Here is a 22,763-nt window from a genome sequence, read left to right as displayed (position 1 = left end):
CATCCCTCCACGCCACAGGCCACAGCACAATCCCCTCCGAAGAGAAGGGCCAAGCCAAGGGGACAGTGGCTGAGCGTCACAGTGACAGAAAGATAAACTGCTCCATTTGCATTCAGTGATGTACGATACAATACTCAGATAAAAATGGATATACAGAGCAGAGCAGACCAGGCATGACAGATGGGGACGGTAAAGGATCAGATCAATTCCAAACAATGATTTTCCTCAGTTTTTCTGGACATCTGTAGATGACTAACACAATAAAGGGATGCTTTGGCCATTGTTAAAAGATGAGAAATCAGCTGACCTCCATTCTGCTCGCCACTGCCGAGGTCAGGACTGTGCCAAGAGGTTAGGGGTCAGCTAACCGTCAAATATCCTCTGCTGTTAAACTATGACTCTAACCAAGCTCCTCCTTTTATCGCCTAATGGGTCTCGTTGACCCTCACTTGCTCTGTCCCTAACCACTTGTTTCTGGTGGTTAATTAGCGACATGGACAGCGCCTGCATTGCAGCAAAAAGGCCGTCATCCCTCATCCCGGTTTTATAGATAATGTTATTACTTCTTTCAATTTCACAGTCTGTTAACAGCCAAGTATGTAAAGCTTGACAGTGGCTGAAAGCAAGAGAGGTTAGCATAAATACAAAATGACTCAACAGTATTGGAGAAATATGGGATTTGGATGGAATCTTGCAGTGGAGGATAAACGTATACGCCCACCTGCGAGATTTTCAAGTTGGTTTTTTTTTCCACTCAGAACCATCTTTCAATGTTTATCTGGTCTTTCTCTGTCTCATCTGTGTTTCTTTTTTCCGTCTGCCTGTTTATACAATTTGTCATCACTTCATCTCTTTTGTTTTTCTTCCTTTATTGTCCTGATTACACCGCACCTGCTGCTAAATCTGTCACATCGTCCCTCCCATGACATCTATGACATCCTCCCGTCCAGAATTTTACACAAGCATCCACCTTAATCTCAGGATGATCTTTCCCATTAGGTTTTCACCTGCATAGACAGTGAGGTCCGGTTACATTGAGCTATGATGGCATTTGAGGGCAATGCCGGGATGAATATTTGCATGATTTTTAAGCTCTTTCACTCATACACACACACACACACAAACACACACACACACACACACACACACACACACACACACACACACACACAAATAAGCAACAACCACGACCGGGAACAACTTAATACTGTAGTGCATCAAATCTTGGACATTTAACAAAGTGATTGCTGCTTCGTATTCACCAGCAGATTTTATCTGCTCCACATGCCCACATAATGTAACAGTTGGCAGATTGCTGCCGGCCCAGGCTGATTATTTGGGCAGGATGTGTGAATAGCAATAACCGTGGCCTGAGGGTTCCGAAGAATTTTCAATCCGCCAGGGGATCAGAGCAAAATCTATAAGTGATTACACTGGTACAGAGGGGCAGGAAATCAACAAATAACTAGCAGCCACCAATGTACAATAGCATATAGAACGCCATCTGTACATGCGGCAGCTCATAATTAAATAGGGCCTGTGTGTGGTGTAAGTATATGGTGCTAAATGCAAATTAACTTTGCCATGATGTAACGTGAGGGCTACGAAAAGAGGAGTGATTAAGCCTCTAACGCATTTACTGTTCTAAAGTCATTAGAGGCTTTCAAATCGATATAATTAATTTGTTTCAGTGTTGCAGGTGGGACCCAGAGGAGCAGGTAGCCAGGGGAGTGCCGCTCACAAAGCCACTGTACCCCTCCGACAGAGGCATCGCTAACCGACCGTGAAGCCATGACCGAAGCCACGTGACTCACGCCAACCGTGACAGATGTCTCATTTTTTACACTGCCGAGCTTAAATGTTAATTGCAGCAATAACAATAAAGTTTATTGGATTATGCTGTGAAATTAAAAAAGCGGAATCAATCTGAGTGGCAGAGCAGGAAAAAAGAAAGGAAAAAAGAAAGGAAGAAATGGCTCGAGAGAAAACACTTGAGTAAATGAGACGATGCAAGGCTGTGGCCGAGGATCGTGGATAGATAACAAACCGTAATTTCCACTGTTGTTGTTTCCCAATGCCCGAGCTCTGTGATACATATGCAAATGAACCCTCTCAATGAATATTTCCCCTGAATATTTTAACGTACTGAATCATCTGGCTGTATTTGTGGACACACAAGGTTCATTTATGCTGTCACATTGCAGCAAAGACAGTGGTAATTTCTGTAAATGAGAGCAATCACTGAATGTTACACAAAGCATAATTGCTTTCAGACCTACTTCCCATACAATCTATAATGATGTAATAATCAAAAACAACCCCAAGCAGCCTGTCTTCGGAAATGAGAAGTCATCTGACATTTTAACAACTGATATTTTATGCTCCCTCTACACAAACAGACGCGGACACGCACACACAACCATAAACAAGGTGACAGCAACAACGTAAAATTAACACCATACAAAATAATCAAAGTTGGGCGCTGGAGCGTAATATTAGAGCAGAGAGGGGAAAATGTTATGTTTTCTTTTTTTTTCTTCGCAGCCTTGCTTTCTTGGCACAAGCAGCTCTGGCACCACAGCAGCATATCAAATGGAGGGAGAGCGCAGCAACGTGTGGCTCTCTGCTGTAAATTAGCCACGTGGTTTAGCCTGCAGCGGTTCACCTTCAGAGGCAGTGAATTACACCGAAGCCATGTCAAAACAATTGGAATGCAAATCAAATACCTCAGGGGTGACTTTGGTCTCCTGGGATCCAGTAATCTACCCTCTCTGGTTCTGTGGCTCATTTTTGTTGAGTGAAATATTGATTTGGGCTCAACATTTTGTAAATATTTACCTCGTGGACGTCAGGAAGGCCCGAGCAGCAAAACAAAGAGGAAACAGCTCCTGTACCCGTTTCTACTTTGGAAGTGAGGGTTTGGTTTGCTCACGTAGAATCCATGCTCATTTACAATTTTAGCATCTCTAAAGCCTCAGAGAATAAAGTGCTTCATTTCGGAGATATTACACAGTAAAGCTGATGATGCACGGATGAATTAATGAGTAATAAAGGTGACTTTACAGACGAGGAGGAGTCAGTGCCGCAGCAGCAATAAATTGGAGAATTACAACCTACCTGGATGTTTTGCTATCATGCTAGCATCACTTTGATTATCTGCCTGCATCTCTATCCTTTAATTCTTCATAGCTTTCTCTACACCCTCAACGCATCCTGTCCCATTTACCACCGCCCCCCACCTCCTGTCTTCCATCCTACCTGAGAAAAGACCAGTCAAACAATGTGTGTTTTTTTTTTTTTTTTTTCAAAAGTAACAAAGTCTCACATCTGACACTTTCCAGATGTTGTCACCTTTTGTATTCGTGCGAGGCAAAGATGGCGGAGTAGCTGCAGAAAGTTGCCTGCAAGTTGGCATTTATTTATATCAACCACAGCAAACATTTCTCCCTTGATTTTGACGTTTGAAAACACAGCCGTGGTGTGAAATGTGTCAGCTCCAGTGTGTCTTGAAAAGCATTTATTGGCAATCTGAATCTGTCAATCAGAATATTTGTAGAGACAGTACAAGCCACGACAAGTTGATGGACATTTCTCAGTGGACTGTGTCTCCAACAGTAAGGAAATATGCTATTTTCTGTGCTTTACCATACTGATGGATATATTTATGATTTATTAATTCTGACAACATTTTGGACATCAGCTTTAAAGGCTGAGCACACACTGTCGTTCCTGTCTTCCCTCCCCCGCCATGTCTCACCCTGCTGATGGAGAAGACGAAGCCAGGCTGGCCGGAGCAGACGCCCATGAAGCAGAAGCGCAGCTGCCAGTAGAACCAGTGTTCACAGATGAAGGTGATGAGCGACAGAGCCATGGCGGCACCGAGCATGTAGAAGACGCCGGCCATGTTGTCCACATCCAGCTGGCTGGACATCACCTCATTCTTCTCGTGGTGGCAGATCCCCGTCAGCCACAGGGACTCTAGCTCCTCCATCTCACCTGGAGGGAGGAAATGTAATGACAGCGAATGGGCAGAAGAGAGGAAGGACAGAGGGAGGGAGTGGAAGGACGAAGGGAGAAACAGATGGCATGAAGAAGGAAGGAGGCAGGGAGAGGTGGTTGACAGGGTTGGAAGGAGGGATGGTAAAGAGTGGATGCGGCAACAACAAGAAGGAAACAGGCGAGGAAGGAGGGAGATACACGGATGGACGGGGAAGACAAGGAGACGAGACAGAGGATAGGGGCACGACGTGAAGAAGTGTTTTTATAATTCATACGGGAATTGAAATAAAGGGGTGTGAAAAAAGTGGGAAGGAATGTAAAATATAAAGGAGAGAGGAGGGATATGATGTAATAAGGGGATGGTATTGGAGGACACGAGGGATGGAGAGATGATGCAACAGAAGAAGAGAGGACGGAAGATGGCGGGCAGGCAGGGGGGAAGGGGGGTCAGGGGAGTTAGAAGTGAAATACAGCCTTGAATTTTGCAGTAGACTCATGCTGATCTCTTTTGCACTCATTTCTGCAAATAATTGTGTATCTCTACAATGTGTAAAAGCTTTAGTGTCAACACGTGTTTGCTTCTCTGCAAAGTGGAAAAAACAAGCATTTGCATATGTATGAATGTGCATGGGTGTATGTGCGCATGAGTTTCTGTATGCATGTGCGTGTGTGTGTGTGTGTGTGTGTGTGTGTGTGTGTCCGTGCATCTGAAGCTGGTCCCTGTGCTTCTTTTCTCTTTTGTGGGTCACCTTCTGTTTCATCGCGAGCTGTTCTCTATCAAAGCCGACTGTGGCGGGACAGGCGTCGCTTAATTAATCATACAATCAGCCGCTGTCGCTGCACGTCAGCGCGACTCTTGCACCGGAGCAGTGGTTGGCCTCTGAGCATCAACAAGAGGCTCCACAGCATACAAACTCAGAGCTGACGCACACTCATGTTCATTTTGTTCTTTACACCTGCGCTTCTACTGCGACGTGTCAAAATATCTGTGAAAAAAGACCTGTTATAACAAACTAAGTGACTGAACGTGAACGTTTACTCTTGACAAAGGGAAATTAATTCCAGTGCACCTGATTAGCTTTTCCAGATCTTTCAACTGCCTTTCACGAATCTTTGTAATCTGACGGTCCACTTTTACAGCAGGTCACATAATGACAACTGTGCTCTCTCCATGACATGCCAGCAAACTCCACTCACTGATAAAAACCACGAGATGTGACTGAAAGTTCTGGAAAAAAGCTAGTATGTGTACCTTTTGAAAGACTTAATCATTTCAAGCAAGTCTGAGGTCTCTGACAGTTCATTTTCAAGTGTTTACTAAAAGACAGTTAAGTTGAACCATGTAACATACTAATAAGATAAGATAAGTTAAGATAAGATATTCCTTTATTAATGCCACAGTGGGAAAATTTCCAGTATTACAGCAGCAAAGTGGACAGCAAAAAATAGAGGGCATCAGTAAAAAAGACCAAGGCAAACAAGCAACATAAACAATATAAACAAGGAATAATATTATACTTATACAACTTTTTAAACTCAAGCTGTAGTTAAACGCTTCGGGAAATGTTTTTTTTTGTTTTCTGGCAGAGAGCTAGCCATGTTCGTCAGCTAAATATAAAACTAAAGTCTGCAGCCTTTTAGCTTAGCTTAGCATAATGGCTGGAAACAAAGTGAAACAGCTAGCATGGCTAAGTTTGAAGGTAACAAAACATGCCTACTGTTTCAGCACCCCGTAAATTCACCAATTATCATACCATATCTCGCTTGATTAATTCACAGAGAACCCAAAGTGCAAACACAACCACACAGGATTTTACAGTTAGTCGTGTACGGGGTTATGTGCAAACTATTTCTTTATGCTAAAATAAGCTAACTGGCTGCTGTTGGTAGCTTCATATTCAGCGCACAGACATAAGAAATAAACATATTTCCCCAAAACTCTTCCTGTTCTTACTTTCACTAATATAATAACTGAAAGTATGAACAATAGTCTAACAAAACGAATGTGGCATGGAGTCAAATTGCATCTGAGGAAGCATTTCGTGTTTGACGGCTGGCATCTCAGAATTGATGCAACAGGTCTTTCATTGGTGTCGAGGGCGAAAGGTCATGAAACTCAACATGCTCCGTAAATGACTTCAAATTTTGTATCCTATCACTAATCAAGACTGCGGCTTCTTTTTCAAGACAGCTGTGATATATTTTTTGCTCAGGCCTGCGTCAAACCACCCAGACTCCCTTCCAGCCTTCGTACCAGGCCACTGGGCTCTCCACGTGAGTCTGATGGCTTTCTAGGCCACCAGGAGGGGAGTGGATGGTGAGGCGTGGCAAAGTGACATTGGTATCCTGAGAGTGGAGAGACAGGGCCGCCTGGTTCCTGTATGAATGCTTTTGCAGTGGCACAGAGGGACGTTACTGCGAGCCGACCCATATTCAAACCCACGCATACATTCAGAGTGTGCTCGTACAAAACATACGCAGACGAGCGCTAATAACATGTTAGCGCATGTTTGAAAAAGGATTTCTGGAAGTTGCACATATAACAAATAATCAACTTCTAATCAATGAGTCAGACACAATACACACACAACACTAGAATTGTATGTAGGTTGATAAAAATAAACCTGTGTCATAAATAGTCAGAATCTCTGAACCACTCTCTTTATCCCTCTGACACACACACACACACACACACACACACACACACACACACACACACACACACACACACACACACACACACACCATCCTCGCTCACACACATAGGCCCTCTCGTTTTCAGAGGCCTGACCCATATTCACATGTGCACGCGCGCGCAAACACACAAACCCGCGCACCCATGCACACACGGTGTTGAAATACACCAGGAGCTATGCTGGCACCCCTAACTGGGACGCACTATAGTGGGCCCCGGAGGGCCCTTGGTTCAGGATGCTCACAACACGCTGGACCATGCCCAAATAAACACACACACACACACACACACACACACACACACACGCCAAGCTTCCATTACATTTCCCAATCCAGAATTGAGCTGTATATCAAAACAGGACATTGTGAAATTAGACTGTTAAAGTCGATAAACTCGGCGAGCAGCCGTTGTCTGTGACATTTTGACTTGTTTACGATGAAGAGTTTTTGCTTGAAAACCATAAAGCATGTACTGTGCGAGTTAGGAATGGACGTGCTGAGCACATTTCATTTCATTCCCTGCTCGTTCTGAGGTCTATTAATGCTCACGCTAGAGCTGACAGGAATGAAGTGTTTCAAAAGAACAAGGCCTGGAGAGCTTGGACAGTCTCCCATAAAAGGCAAGCGTGATCATAAAGCATGGGACCGTGGTGGAGCTAAATCTCAACATATACTCCGAGCGGCCCTGTCCTACCTTCTCTGTCTGCTTTCATTATATATGAGAGTGGAATTACTGTCCATTACTGTACAGGTCGCAGGCACACAGATTCTTTAGAAAAATTATGATTTTTTTCCTTTTTCTACCGGCTCTCATCCTGAACAGATGGGAGAAGGTGAAACCCTGAAATCTAACTCCCTGAGAAGACTATTTTTGCCTGAGTTTAGAGGAAACAATCCTGAAAATAGTGTATTTTACACTAATAAACATGAGAATAAACTTAGCCACTGTTTTTGTCCCTGCAGCACAGCCCAAGGCAAGATTTGTTCACAGCATATTGGTGAGCAAATCAAGCCCCTTGAATTAGCTCTTAAAGGATGATTCAGGTTTATTACAAACTGGATCTTATTTTTCCAGGTTTGTCCAACATTTCTAATGGTCAACATGACATAGTACTCACCAAATTAACTTCTGAGATCTGGGAATTCGGGGCATGATGAGACAGGTTTTAACAAACCCTCAGGTTAGCCAAACGTGTTATACTTGTTATACAAAGGCTAGTGGTAAAACTGCGTGCTGTGTAGTTTACAGCCTGACTTCCAACTCTGACCTACCACACAGAGCTTACTGTGGCACGCACACACGATCTCTCCGTGCAATGAGATTATAATAAAGTGGTTTTGATCATTTGTGACATTGTTTACAAGATTTAAGCAATTATTTTGGCGAGCACAATGTTATAAACCTTGATAAAAACATTGGCCGAAGTCATTAATGTGTTACAATAAGCCAGACGTTTTCTTTAAGTTAGGTTGTTTTTCCCTCCCTAGTTAAGTATTGTATTATCTCAGTGACTATCTGGTGCATTTCTGAGCAATCAAACAAGTCATCACATCAGCACAGCTGCACCGTACGCATGGCTGAGTGCATCAAACTAAAGAAACAGCGTGCTGCCTCACCGTCTCCAAAGAGCTGCAGGATGGCTAGGTCCACATGTCTCTTCCAAAGAGACTCCTTCTGGATGGCGATGCCGTACCCCGTGGTGGCGAAGATGTAGCCACTGCCAATGGTCACCAGCTTGCAGCCCTCGTCCCTGCCAGCCATGTAGTTCAGTACGGCCGCGTCATAAATGAAAGCGTCTAGTTTGCTAATGAAAAAGAGAGAGAGGGAGACAGAGAGGGAGAGATAGGTTACAATTAATTAGCACTTCGGAGTCAGACATCACAGCTACAACATTCCAATTAACCTGCTAAATAGCACTAAGCTGCTGATAAGTGTAATAGACTTCCACTTGGTTTGCCAAAGGCTGGTGCTGGCACACAGACTGGTGAAAAGGCTCACTTAATGAAAACTGAAGAGTGGGAGTGAAAGTATTGGACTTATTCAGATACAATATGTTTACATGAAGACAAGTAGGAAAGACATAAACAGGGGGCTTTTTATCTATTTCCCCCACAATTTACACTTTCTGTTACAATGGCCATCATTTGACGTTTGTCACAACTGCCGCTCTAAAACTCTACGAGCTTTCAATATCATCAACTACTGAAACAAGAGATGTTTACATGCCTGAAGCCAAGACATAAACATGCACCAAAATACACTGTTCAGTATCTGTAGATGATAGCTAAGCATTTTGTCAAGCAAGGACTTCAAACATTAAGTGTTTCAAACACAAGTGCAACCCGTCAAATTAAAGTTGTTATAAAAAGCTTTTTGCTTGAAGTGCTACTGTAAATTGGTTTTACAATGAAACCAAATGAAGCACTTCAGTGTGCGGTTTCTCACCCGGCCTTGAGACTCTGCAGAGCCTCGTTGACGTTTCTCTGATGGAACTTTGTCATATAGGAGTGCATTTCTGGATAGTTGTTCCTAATGTTTCTCTCTGTGCTCCCGTTTGGGACGGTGCCAAACCGAAACGGAGGCGAGAAGTCGTTAGGACTCTGGAACTGCACATGGGAGGGGAGGCGTGGACAGAGAGCCATGGAAAAACGTGTGCTTGACCAATTGAAGGTGCAAATGAGAAAAAGAAGATGGGGTGGCACAGCATCAAACAGAAGCCTTACCTTTTTGTCAGAGAGACCAGTTACCTGGTCCACATACTCCTCCTGGATCATGAAAGCAGCCAGGTTGGCCGTATAGGAGGCCAGGAAGATGACAGCAAAGAAGGCCCACACTGACACCATGATCTTACTGGTGGTGCCTTTGGGGTTCTGCACCGGCACAGAGTTGTTAAAGACCAGACCCCACAGCAGCCAGATGGCCTTTCCGATGGTGAAGGATGGACCATGAGGCTCTGAGAGAAACACAGCCACGGTTAAATAATGCATGACAGATCCGTCTAAACCAGTACGTGGGACACACAGCTGGTCTGCTTTTACTGGTGAGTCTCCAGCTGAGCACTGATTGTGTTTATTAGAATCAAACTGAATATGAAAGTTCCAGTGGTTTTGACAAGGAAATGGTCTGTTTGAAAGCTACCCTGCTCTGACAGCTATTCAGTGTTAATGTTGTTTTAATGCCATGCTAGCTGTCTGTCAGTCGGTCAGCCCAACTGCTGGATGAATTTGCATGAAACTTGGCTCACATATTCATGTCCTCCTCAGGAGGAATTGCAATAACTTTGATGATCACTTAACTTTTTCTCGAGCACCATCATCAGGTCAAACTTTCAATCCCTCCAGCAGTTTGGATAATGAACAAACACAGTACTTAAAAAACTAGTAACATTCCCATCAGCCTCAACCCCTCATTGTTTCTAGTGCTCATTTGCAAATGTTACCATGCTAACAAGCTAAACTAAGCGGATGAACATGACAAACATTACGCCTGCTACACACCATCATATTAGCGTGGTCTATGGGATTAGCATTTAGCATTTATTACAGCCTCACAGAGCTGCGAGCATGGCTGGAGACTCTTGTTTTACATAACTTATATCAGCTCTATACATTTTTCACACATGCGGATGCAATTAATATATTTCTTTTTTGTGTGTATAAGATGAACTGTGTAGGTTTAATTCATGCATGCAGCAGACTGGTTCATTCCAGCCATTATTCTGTGATTAGCATTTGGTTCATTATGTTTGTGTGGGTATGTGTGAGTATGAGAAAGAGAGAGAGAGAGTGTGTGTGTACAAGCATGTGGGCATGTATTGTTGTATGGGGCTTTTGTTCATGGACAAACTGACTTTATCGTGCCAGATATCTGCTTTGTCAAGTTTGAAAGAAAGTTGGTTAAATGAATCGGGCAGAGACTTCACAAATCTGCAGTCATGCCATTGATACATTATTGCGTCCAATCCTTTGAGTCCAAACTTCGATCTGCACTCTTCATGATACCAAACTCCCACAGCGCTACAAGCAGATAAAACAAGGAGGCACACGGAACAGAGCAGCGCTTTAGAGAGGACTCCATCTTCTCCAGAACATGATGAGGGATGAGAGGAATGAAAAAAAGATAGCCATTGTCTAAATATAGCAACATCAGAGATAGAGTTGTGGGAAGACATTGATTTTTTTTTTTGTTTCTTATCTTTTTTGGCTGGGGAGATCTAACACAAAACTGGCCCCTTGCTGTCAGGGCTGACACGTGATTTGGGGAAATATGGAAATAAATGCAAATGGCTTGTTCAGTGTGAAGGAAGCAGCGCTGGAGGTGTGTTGAAACCCATGCAGCGAGGCACACCTGTAAACGATAAGAAGAGAGCAGCGTGGAGGAGGAGGATGAGGAGGAGGAGGAGGAGGAGGAGGAGAGCAGAATGAAGTCATTGGGTCAGCGAGGACGGCTGGTCTATATGTGGAGGCGGCCCGCAGTGTGTTTGTGTGTCTGTGTCTCTGTCAGTCTTTGTGCACAGCAAAAGACAATCCGTGCAAGACGATGCACGCTGGCATTGTTACAGAGAGAAAGCATTAACCTGCAAAGCTGTACCTGCGCTCGCCTGTTTGGAGCAAATTACTAGTTGGAGCATTACTCATCGAGCACTCTTTCTCTGGAGGACCAAATTGCTCGCCGCCATGTTCTTGGCTTACTTTGGATGCTCTCTCGCAGACTTCAGCAGCAAAGATTAAAGTATTTTATGTTTTCGTCTCTCTTTGAATGTTCAAATTCGGCGGACAGATAGCACTTGGCTTGATTTCGATGCACAATTCCACCGTCAGATTGTTTTTTCTCTGCCAAAACTACTACACTGCTTTCATGTGCTGGCGGTGGTCTCACATCCAGGACTTTCAAGTTGGCTGCTACAACATTCTCTCAATCAGATGATAATCAAAAAATCCAGAACTCAGGCGACTAAACACTGGGGAGTGCTGCGCCTGGAGTGTGTATGACCTACCAACAGTCAGGTTTATCATTTCATTCATCAATTCATCAGTGCAAATGGTGGGAAGTGGCCTGTGAAAAAGGTGATGCAACAAGAGAGGGACACCTGGAATCTGCTCTGTTAACATGTGTGTTTGAAGTGTCCACTGCAACATCATCACTGCTCATCAGAACACACCCCGCCACCTACAAAATGTCTTTATATACCAGTAATGTGCTGCCTGGATTAAACTCACAGTTTTCCAATCCAGGGAATGAAATGAATGTGATTCAGTCTAAAGTCCAATGGATGGGCCTGATCCTTAGCAACCACATTACCTAACTGTCTCCATACATGACCGAGAACAGCAGACCTCGATGAAAGAGGCTTCATTGTTCAAGTAGTTTTTTTTAACTACTGTACATACACACTATTTATGCTTTCACATACCAAAACATATGACACAACAGTCCATTCTGTACATATCTGACCTATAGCGTACACATTGTATTCACATCCAGCTGTCTATTCTGTATATAATGTCTACTACAAGCATAACTCCTTTTTACAACTCACTATATATTTACATTTATACCTGCACATACCTACTGAAACTGCTGCACATGCTGTCTACATCGTAGTGTATTCACTTCACTCTGTTCATATTGTTAATACTGTGTTTATATCAGCGTATTCATATATACCCCTCACGATAATTTACATATATCTCAATGCATTTGTACATTACTCTGTACTTTACTGCTTTTTGCACTTCTGGTTAGATGCTAAACTGCACGTCTCAGTGCTTGTAGTCTGTGCACTGACAAAAATGTTGTATCTAATCTAATCTAATCTAATCTAGCTGTATCCGTCCTTTTCCTTTAATAAAAGAGGAGGAGAGCAGGTCGAGGTGGCCAGCTGGGGCATACAAAGCACAGGACTTGTTAAATATTTTAAAATCCAGTGCATCTTGTGCTTCAAATCAGTGTTGACATTTTTTAAAAATAGTCAACCAATACCTTGATCGGACGACCATGAAGCACGTGCTTTCAGTTACTTACTGTGTGAAGCATTTGTGTTGGCAGAGAACCCTTTGCAGATGTGCTCATTGTAAAGGCTTTGCTGTCATGTAGACAATCTGAATATCCTTACATTTTCAATACGTGCAAACATATAATTTCCCTGGTAAATTCATCCTAAGCGTGCCCTCCCATGTGGCGTGTTCTGAGCAAAAAAACGGAGAGATGAGGGAGGGAACAGGGCTGGAAGACTGGAAGAGAACTGTCGGCATCAATTTATATCTATGTCCTCAAACAACAGTGCAGTTCACCCCCCAACAGGTACCATGCCTGTGTCTATATGCTTGCGTGTGCGTGCGTGTGTGTGTGTGCGTGTTGAGCTGAGGCCTCTCACCTTTGCCATCAGCCAGACAGCGGTTGTAGCCCACAGGGCTGAAGTACTCGAATATAAACACAGCCATTGCTGACACCAGCAACAGCATCACGAACATCATCACCCACACATCTGCACTGAAGGGCTCTGGAGGGGAGAGAGAGGGAAGAGAGGAGAAGGAGAGATGAAGGGAGACAAGAGAGATGGGGAATTGAGGGAGGGAGCGTGGACGGACAGATTAGGAAAAGAGGAGAGAGGAGGGGAAAAGAAGGTTGTGAGAAGGCAGAAGATGGGGACGGGATGAGGGACATCGGGAGAGGGAGGAAGAGGGACAAAAGAGCGAGGATGGTGGAGAGAAAGAGAGGGAGGGAAAATGCAGAGTGAGGAGAGGGCAAGAGAGATATGCAAATGTGGAGCGGCAGATTGAGAAGAGGAAGGAAGAGTCAGAGAAAATGGAGTAGGAGTGGGAAATGTAAGAGGGCAAAGAGGCAGGGAGTGAAAGAGAGAATGAATAAATAGTTAGCCATATTATCATGCTCTCCAGTCTGCCTCCTCATCACACAAATGTATTAAGATTTGGCTCTAATAACTGAGCGTGTGTCCACTAAATCACTGTTAGTTCAACTTCTAAAGGTGGAAAAATGGATGTCAACCTAAAGCGACCTGATCTAACAGTCTCAGGCTGTCAGGGGAGCGAAAAGACAGTTGCATCAACTGCCGAACTCATTCAAAAGACTCTGAAACCAATCTGGTGTCTCTGAGTCAAAACAGAAAGAGTCAAAATGTACCAGTGGAAACAAGCATGGCCTTCCCGACATGATGCAGCTCAATGTACCGAACATGCAGATATAACAATTTGAAAATGCGATCTGCGGTTTGCAGTCATTTAATTTATGATGGACAAGGATCATTTTTAGACACTGCTTGTACTGCCTATCTTGGAAATTTCGCCTTTGCACCTTGAGTGATTTTAGGCTGTAAAGCCTTTTTTTTTTTTTTTTTTTGCAAAATCTGGCAGAATAATAATGCGCAAGTCTGATCAAACTGTCAAACTAGGCAGTGGTGATCAACTATGAATCGAGATGCTCTTACTGCATTGTCTATTTCTGGCCTCAAATGTTTTCAGAAACATATTTTAGTCTTCTGTTTAGCTGTAACACAAGTTTGAGACCTGGCCGCCACTGCTTGAAACAGCTAAAAGCGAGGACCGCCCAACTCACAGCACGTCAGCCACCAGCAGGAGCATTTGATCCGGTGTGAGTGTATTCTGGTTGTTGTAGGTTATCTACTGTTTGAGTAAAAGGGAACAGCACAGCTGCTTTTCTGTGTTTTCTCTGATCATGTAAAAAATATTTGTGTCTTTAGTCTCATGAAAGGACCATCTGTCCAGTGGCTACTATCGTCAAAATTTCTTACCAGAAATCTGTACAAAAGATGTACAAGACAGAGTAATGGCATTGCTTTCATGTCTTAGGTTCATGGTGACAATAGCTGGCCGCTGTGCTCCTCACCTAAGAAGGCCGAGGGTGAAACGGTGCCATTGCTACGGGAGACCATGACGCTGATGCCCGTCTCGATGAAGGGGACAGAAAAGTCAATGACCTCTGACCTCTCCTCGTTGATGGTCAAGGAGCCGACGGCCATGTGGGCATTTTTTAACACAACCTAGTAGAGAAGGTGGAAAACAGAGAGACAAAAAGCAGCGTTTAGCCAAACATCCGTCACCAGTCAAAATCCACTGGAGCGCTGTGCGCTAATGAATGGAGCTCACTTTAAAGGAAAACTCTGTTTCAAAACTTCAGCGTTTCCCTGAGGGGGAATATCTAGTGTGCTACAGCAACAAAAACATTCAAAAAACAAATTCAATCAAGATAGCTAAGAATAGCTTCCAGTCAAACACACAGAATTAAGGCACAAGCATAAAAATAGCGAATCACAGCCATCAGCTCAGTCGAAGGTGATGGTGCTGAGAGTCTTTCCAAATGCGGGTGATTCTTGTTATATACTCACAAATCTAAAGGGCACTGTGCAAACATTCTAGCATTACTGAAAAACAGCTTTTTTACAATGTCCCTTGACTTTCCTTGTCCACTTTGTTGTTGGACTTGTTCTTATTTCACTGGATGAATGAATAAATGTGACAGAGGCTCTTAGCGGGAAATGTTTTCCAGCAATCTGATATATCACGAGTAAATATTAGGTTTTAGTGTCAGGCCTTATAATCCAAAAGTAATAACCTCTGTCTAGACGCATGGCTTTAAACTGCTGTTCAGCAATCATACAGAATCCATTGCAGAAGAGGTCCAAATATCAATTTTTCAGCCGACCACTGTGCACTTCAGCAACCAGTTTGTTCTGAGTGAAGAGGAAAACTCGCCACGCTCTCACAGTCGCACTTGCCTTCTCTATTAACATGTATAAAGCATGCAGAGGACACGGGCCCTCTCTCTGTTAGCTGTCAGAAGGTATTTTGGGAAAAGCAGGAAATCAAAACTGACGTGATAGCAGATGGGACAGGTTGAGGCAAAGAGGATGCATTCACAAAAATAATGGAGAAAGAATAAGAATGAGGCAAAGGAACACTTGAGAGTGGAGGCACTGGAGACAAAGATGGAGCACGGCTGGTGGAGACAGGAGGCCAACACACTTTCCACACACACACAGCGCTAAGGGTGGACACTCGTGATGCGCACCCAGGGAGGGAGAAAGACAGAGAGAGGGAGGGAGGGAGAAAGTGGGTTACCACAGTGGGTCATGGCTGCTTGAAATAGCCACCCGAATGCCTCTCCTTCCTCTACCTGCCTCTCTCCCATCAGTACCTCTGCACAGGTATATTTAGCCCCAAATTTCAGAGCCCTACAGCACAGGGGTAAAGTGGGACGAGACTGTCTTACTGAGTTAATAAGGCGTTTGTGACTGTGTGAGTCAAAGCTCCAGTATGTGCCTCACAGAGTGTGTATGTGTGTGTGCATACCAGTGAGTCATAAAGGGAAAAAGACAGAGAGAAAGAGAAGGGAGCGAACCTTTGTTCTCTACCTGTGAAGTGGACCTTTACAGGCAGGGAGAATATTACACATCTACTCTGCACATTATCTGCAGTTTACAAAGTGTGTCTGCTAGTGAGCGGGTGTGCACGTCTACGTGTGCATGTGTAACTTTTCCATCTTGTTTGTTCTGTCAGCGCGCAGGCTCGGACGTGCATGTTCATTTTGCGCGTGTGCGTTCAGTGCCTGAATGTGCGAATGTCTCCCCGGGGACGACAGAGCGAGTCCATCCAGCAGTGTACTCACTTCCTCTCTCTCCGCTCGCTCTCTCCATCTCCCTCCTACGACTTGTTCTCTACGTGTTATGAAAGTGACCCATGTGGGTGTTATTGAGAATGAGTGAGCGAGGATCTGCGTTCGTGTGTGTGTCTCAGATGGCGGATGTGTGTGTGCGCGCCAATGTCTTTATGCGACTCTGCCAGCGAGGCCAAACTCATGTAATCAAGTGTATTGGCTCTAATATTTTAGATTAGCAGTATAAGGGGCGGCACAAGTCAATGCAGCCCATGAAATCTGACACTGAGTGCTAGAATCAAGTTAGGACAAAATGTAGGCCTTCGTAAAGCATCCATAGATTTTTTTTTTCTTTTTCTTTTTGATCTTTTGTCTTTCCAAGCCTTGCAAAATTGCATAAAGACCCTCAGTGATCTCGGTGAGTGTCCAAGAGTGTGCCGAAGCACGTCCTAGCGTGTGTGTGTCATCATCAGTGTAGATGTCGGTCCATTAAGGGTGTGAGATATACTGTCGCTTTGGCTGTGTTCCAACTGGAGAAGGACACAGGTTTTGTTAGATACAGCAGATATGGCAGAATACAGTGAGGTGTGTGTGTGTGTGTGTGTGTGTGTGTGTGTGTGTGTGTGTGTGTGTGTGTGTGTGTGTGTGTGTGTGTGTGTGTCCTCTCTGTGCACATATGGAGACAGTCTGGATGTGTCCATGTGTCTGCATTCATGCATGTATTCTCTTATTTCTGTGATCATTCACGCATAAGTGTCCAATGTCTGCATGCGTGTCTGTGTGCGGAGGATGGGTGCCGAGACGAATGCACCCCCTCCCTCCTCCTGATGACCATTCATCTGTGGAGGTGAGAAGGAGACTCTACGGCACTTTTAGTCAGGGTGATAGCGTTTATTACAGGTGACCACACTTACAGCTCCGTGGCCACTAAATACACCGGCTGACTGGCAGGATGACTTAAATGGCTTTATATAATAGATGAAACGGGTCCGTTTAATGCAAATGGAACAGCAAAGTTTGGACAAAATGGACACGTAATCTTGTTGGTGACTTCTGAAGGTTGCTCAAACTTTAGCGTCCACAGCGTGTTTTCAACCTATGACCTTTGGGCTACGATCGATGTGTTTGCCTTTTTTCTTTCATTAACAAATAGCAAAAGTCAGTCAGCACAAGTGCAGCTCGTTGTTATAGGCTGAAGTATGAGAACTGACAACGACCTTACCTTGGGACCAATGTCGATTAGGGAATGTTTAGAGCCCAAAGTGAATTGTTGCAGCTGACTGAACTGTACACACCCTTGGGTGAGGTGCATTGCCCATCTGACATAAGTGTTAGGTCTGTTGGGCAGAGGGTTGACCCGGAAAGGAAAGCTCATAATTCAAGGCATGAAAACACACTTCAAAGAGGAAATGAACCCTTGAGGCTGCTCCTACGGAAGCTAAATATAGCGAAGGGGTGAACATAGACTATAACTCTGTCTCCCCTTTGATCCTTTTTTCACCTTCACCTTCACTTAGGATGTCATGCCAAGAGTCCTTTAAGGTCTTGGCAGGTTTAATGAAACGTTAACAAAAACCAGACTGCTCTCACTGACTGCACATTGATGGCATTCACACATTATTTTGTGGCAATGACCACATAGCTGTCACACGCCTGCAGTGTGTAAGCAGAAAGGTATCTAATTATGCACTCAAATGGGAATTTGGGTTGAAATATTTTATATGCAGATGATACACAATTATTTCACAGTGGTGAGAATTTGAAACAATTTCTGTAAACTGTGCAAACAGCTGGAACTTCTAAAGTTAAACTGATGTTGATTGCACCATGTAATGCCTATAGAATAATGGTACCATCAGTGTTTGAATTGGCTCACTCCAATTTATATACTTCAAAAGAGTAAAAAGCTAAAAGAGCTAAAAGACTTGAAACTAAAACTACTTTTATTCATTACCTTAAAAGGCCCTAAAATGACCCGTGAGGATCCAAAAGTTGTTTAAAATGAGAAGTCAACATGATCAGAGAGGAATCTGTATGTTTAAGAAACAAAGGCTCAGGTCATTGAAAAACACTACTGTTTTGTTGGGAGTCATGTCAGTTTTAACTTCTGCACCACAGCCTCTGTCCTCTGTACACCAAAGCCTGTTTGTAATTGGAGCATTTTATGTTATAGTCCTCAATAGGGAGGGCAAGCAGTCATTCTCCTCTCCTTGGCAGACTGTCTTTCTGCAATGCATGCCCAAATGTCTTAACACCACCACTGTTAAAACAGGAACAACAGTGACGATGAGATGCCGTTGCAAAGTGTGAATTAGGTGAAATCTTCATTTGCAGGCTTTCGCAACAAACTGCAAATGGGACTGTCGTATAATTCACACATGCATGATCATGACAAGCATAAAGAAGCAGCGTTCCACCGACTGAGGATTTAGTGGATGGCAAGGCTTTCCGGTTTGCCCATTCTGGGTATCTGTATCTGATGAATACGTTACACACAATTACGGACAGAGCAGGCTGCAAATATAAGAGACAGACATGGCCATGGAAAGATAAGCACAGAGACACAAAGTTATCTCCTCACCTCTCCCACCATGCCGTTCCATGTTCCATTGATCTTCTTGCCATGTTTGCCATTAGTGACCAGGTAAAGGTCGTAGGTGAACTTGACCGTCTTAGCAATCTTCTTCAGGATGTCAATGCAGAAGCCCTTACAGCAGCGCTTTATGTAGATCCCTGACTCCTTTGTCTGATTACTGCATACACAGATAAACAGACAGACAATCATTTAATCAAAGATGGATTTCGGTCTGACTCTTTAATTGTAGTCGTGGTTTGGTGTTTCTGGCACTGTCACACAGATGAAGTGTGAACTGATTCTACCTCTGGCTCTGTGCAGCTGCCATGGGAAATTAACATCATTTACAAGCAAAAGTTAGCCACTTGCCAGGTTTTTTCTTTGCAGTTCTACTTTGGTCAGTTCTGCAGTAGGTAGATCCGTGAGCCACTGTGGCAGATGGACAGTAAAAACTGCTCTCTATGTGTGCTTAGTTAAAATGAAGTTTTCTTCTTGTCTCTCACACATTTTTACCCCAGAAACTGATATCGGTTTGGTCTATCTGAGCTTTGAATCTCACAGTGTTTTGATCTGTTTCCGGCAGGGTACGGTGTTCCTCATGCAGGTCCCGCTCAGCGGATCCACGTCTTCCACAATGACGAATGGAGCCTCCTCCAATGTCACGATGGACAGGTGGTCGTCCTCCCTGGTTGCTGCCCCTCCATATAGTTCATAGCGAGGCCACACGTGGTACTTCATGGACAGGGAACCATTCTCCCATTTACCCACCTGCAGAGACATACGGAAACGAAACAACATTCAGATTGCCTCAAACACATTTTGTTCCTCAATGTAACGTAACTGCAATCATGGAGACTCTTAAGCCTCTTTCACACTGCACAAAAAACCCACTAACTCTCACTAACATCTGGCCTTTGACTGCAGTGGGTAATGGTTCAACTGCATTCCTCCCCGGGTCACATGATTATGCAGTAGTTACAGTTATTCATTAGCTCCAACTCTGACAGTGATGGCGAAGGGATGACCTGCCCTACTCTGGTTGGCTAGTACTTGTTGCCTTCATTGGTTGTGTTGGCATGAGGAGTTAAATTCTGAAACCACCATAATATTGTCATGGGCCTCCATGCTTTCTGCTATTCCTTGTTTTCTGGCACATTCGTGATGTTAGCACAACATACCAGAAAAAAAAGCAGAAAGGCACTAGCAATGGGAAAGTAGGCAATTGCCTACTTTCAGCACGAGCGTTAAAAAAGATTACAAATACGCGCTTATATTGGTGTAAAATGGTATTAGTCTTCAGTTTAGACAAATAGCTCATCAACTCGATGCTAAAATGTAACAGTGAAATGCACATCTGAAATGAATCACTGGGCAGGAATCAAATTCAAAAATGAATTCAGAATAAAAAACATGTCACCAAAAAGCAATGAAGCATTTGCATGCTTGTTATGTAAAAGCTCACACTGATTAGGGTTTAACAGCCTCATTTCCTGTTTTCTCGATTTAATTGTGATGGGTCCATCTGCCAATAGAGGGACATATGAACAGGAGAGTTTTACAACTGATAATAAAATATATAAGTCATATGGCGACAGAGAAAGCTAGTGAGAGGAGAGGAGAGGACTGGGACCCAGAGAAGAGAATGAGAGCAAGGTTAAAATGAAGGACGAGACTGGAACGGGGGAAAGAGCAGAATTCAGATCAAGAGGAGACGGCGGGGAGAGAAACAGTGAGACGGAGGAGGTGGATGGAGAGATTAAAGAGAGAGAAAGAAATAACAAAGAATGGGTGCACGGGGACATGGACAAACATGCATGGAGTGAGACAGAAAACAGTGAGCTACGTCTGCAGAGAGAAACGGGACTATAGATGGAGCGAAAGAGTCGAGTGTCTGTGTGACAAAGACAGAAAGCTGGAGATGGAGCTCATTCAGATGCAAAATGCCGGCTCTTCTGTGGAGGAGCGTCCAGCTGTACGTCTCGAGGGCCCTCCAGCCCTTGTGGCTCTACTCCACCGAATAAGCGTCATCAATTAGTCAATTTCCCCCAGATGGCGGTCACATGAAACCATACCTGGAGACTCTGCCTGTGCCCTCTCCTGCAGAAATGCCCGCTGGGCCACTTTCACTGAGGGAAAAGATGTGGGTGGAAATGGATGTGGACCATCAGCTAAGTGGACACATGACAACGGAAAAGAGGGCAGGACAGACAGCTGAGGTGCAATGGTGTAAAATCAGGTTTGTACACTCATTAAATATGTAAATGTACACACACACACAGTGCACTCCAAGGAACACAAACTTGTCAAGGCTGCCTGGAGTGGACAAGCTAAGGCTGTGCATCTCTGGGGCATGATACAGCCTTCTTCTGTGTGGACAAAACAAAGAGCGAGCAAAGGAAAGTGATAGAGACAGACAGGGATGGAGGGAGAGAGAGAAAAGGGGAGGAAGGTGGAGAGAAAAGGGTTAAAATCAGCCCAGAGGGGAGTAAACTGGACTGGACACTACAGAGTCTTCACACTACTTCAAAGGTGCAGTGGAAGGATGGTTGCAGGAGCTGGAACTCATTAAGAACCAAGAAAAGTGGTTCAGCTGGAAGTCAAGCTAAGAATTAAACATGAGTGAGGGAGCGGGAGGGGGAGGAAAGAGAAGGGGATGTGCAGGCTGCAAGAGGAGGGGGGGAGAATCACCTTGTTCTCTGATCAGAGGACAGAATATAGATTAGAGAGGCAGAAGAAAGACAGAAACACTGAGAATAAAGAATAGGGAGAGTCAAAGGAGTCAGACTACAGGATGCAGAAACAATGGAGGGTGAGCATCAGGAAACACAGATGCAAGCTCGGGACTTTGCAGGTGGCGGGGAGCATCAGGTTCATTTGAGGTTGGTGGTTCAGAGTTTGACTCAGGATTTTCGATGCCCTGTCTGCTCTGCCACCTTCTCCTCCAGACGTACTCAGAGAAGTTCTTGCAGTTTCTCCATCTGTACAATAGGAGGTTTTCACCTTCAGAGAAAGCTGACCGAGTTCGTGCGCAAGTTTGACTGAAGTTCGGTTTTCATGCTTTCACGTAGAGAAGCTGGGGCCCAGTTTTGCACTTAAATCGCGCCTGTGTTTATTTGTATGCAAGGAATCCAAATGACCGTTTGTGACATTCCGCATTACAGACACACAAATCAACTTAGCCGTCGGCCATGTCAGCAGACTGGACAGAGTGTTAGCTTTTGTTCCTGAGGATGAAGGTCATCATCTCTGTCAGAATGAATCCATGCCATTAGTGCCTCTGCTTTGTGATGGTATTTCATTGTAATCAATCTGCATTAATGAAGTTACGCGTGAGACTGATGGTGCCGATTTAACTCAGAATCAAAACTACAAGCGAAAATGGAAAATTAAAAGAGAAAATGCTTTGCTGTCATTGTTGCTAATGATATTTTGAAATTGCCACAGTATCAATTTATCATTTCAATATCCATTTTCCTTTTTCAGTTTCCTGTTTTGGCACTTAATTATGCCCTGATTATTCTGAAAAGTAAAATAATAATTTGTTTGCCATTTTCTCTCCCACTTTCTCTCTCTGGGTAATTCTAGAAGCCAATTTACTTATAACAGACTTAGAACAGTAACAAGCCACTAGTCTCATTGGATGGCAAATTCTTGAAAAAACGCATCACCCCTTGTCAACACCACGGCCCACACGCTGTTTTCTAAAAGTCACAATTTAAGCAAATCCAGCCATAAGTTCTGTCCTTGCACTGTCTGAGTAGCTGCAGGTCTGTTACTCTCACAGAGATCATTTTTAGTAGAAGTGCACAACATGCACATTTTATTTTTCCTGTCTGAAAATGATGTCTTTTAAGCACGCCT

General features: G+C 44.0%; 1 protein-coding gene across 3 annotated transcripts in view; it reads right to left on the bottom strand.

The window, feature by feature from the left end:
- LOC139343031 (glutamate receptor ionotropic, NMDA 2B-like) overlaps positions 1-22,763 on the bottom strand; it is a 120,101-nt gene that overhangs the window by 8,422 nt on the left and 88,916 nt on the right. For all 3 annotated transcript variants that reach the window (XM_070980412.1, XM_070980413.1, XM_070980414.1), the window contains exons 9-16: positions 19,462-19,670; positions 18,909-19,080; positions 14,561-14,714; positions 13,071-13,196; positions 9,418-9,647; positions 9,140-9,300; positions 8,311-8,498; positions 3,758-3,996 (exon numbers count right to left, since the gene is read on the bottom strand). In XM_070980412.1, the coding sequence (XP_070836513.1) occupies positions 3,758-3,996; positions 8,311-8,498; positions 9,140-9,300; positions 9,418-9,647; positions 13,071-13,196; positions 14,561-14,714; positions 18,909-19,080; positions 19,462-19,670 (1,479 nt within the window). The remainder of the gene's footprint in view (positions 1-3,757; positions 3,997-8,310; positions 8,499-9,139; positions 9,301-9,417; positions 9,648-13,070; positions 13,197-14,560; positions 14,715-18,908; positions 19,081-19,461; positions 19,671-22,763) is intronic.

The sequence above is a fragment of the Chaetodon trifascialis genome, chromosome 15 (genome assembly GCF_039877785.1).
Source record: "Chaetodon trifascialis isolate fChaTrf1 chromosome 15, fChaTrf1.hap1, whole genome shotgun sequence".
Taxonomy (NCBI): domain Eukaryota; kingdom Metazoa; phylum Chordata; class Actinopteri; order Chaetodontiformes; family Chaetodontidae; genus Chaetodon; species Chaetodon trifascialis.
The sequence above is the reverse complement of the archived record's forward strand: the minus strand, read 5'-3'. Positions and strand labels throughout refer to the sequence as shown.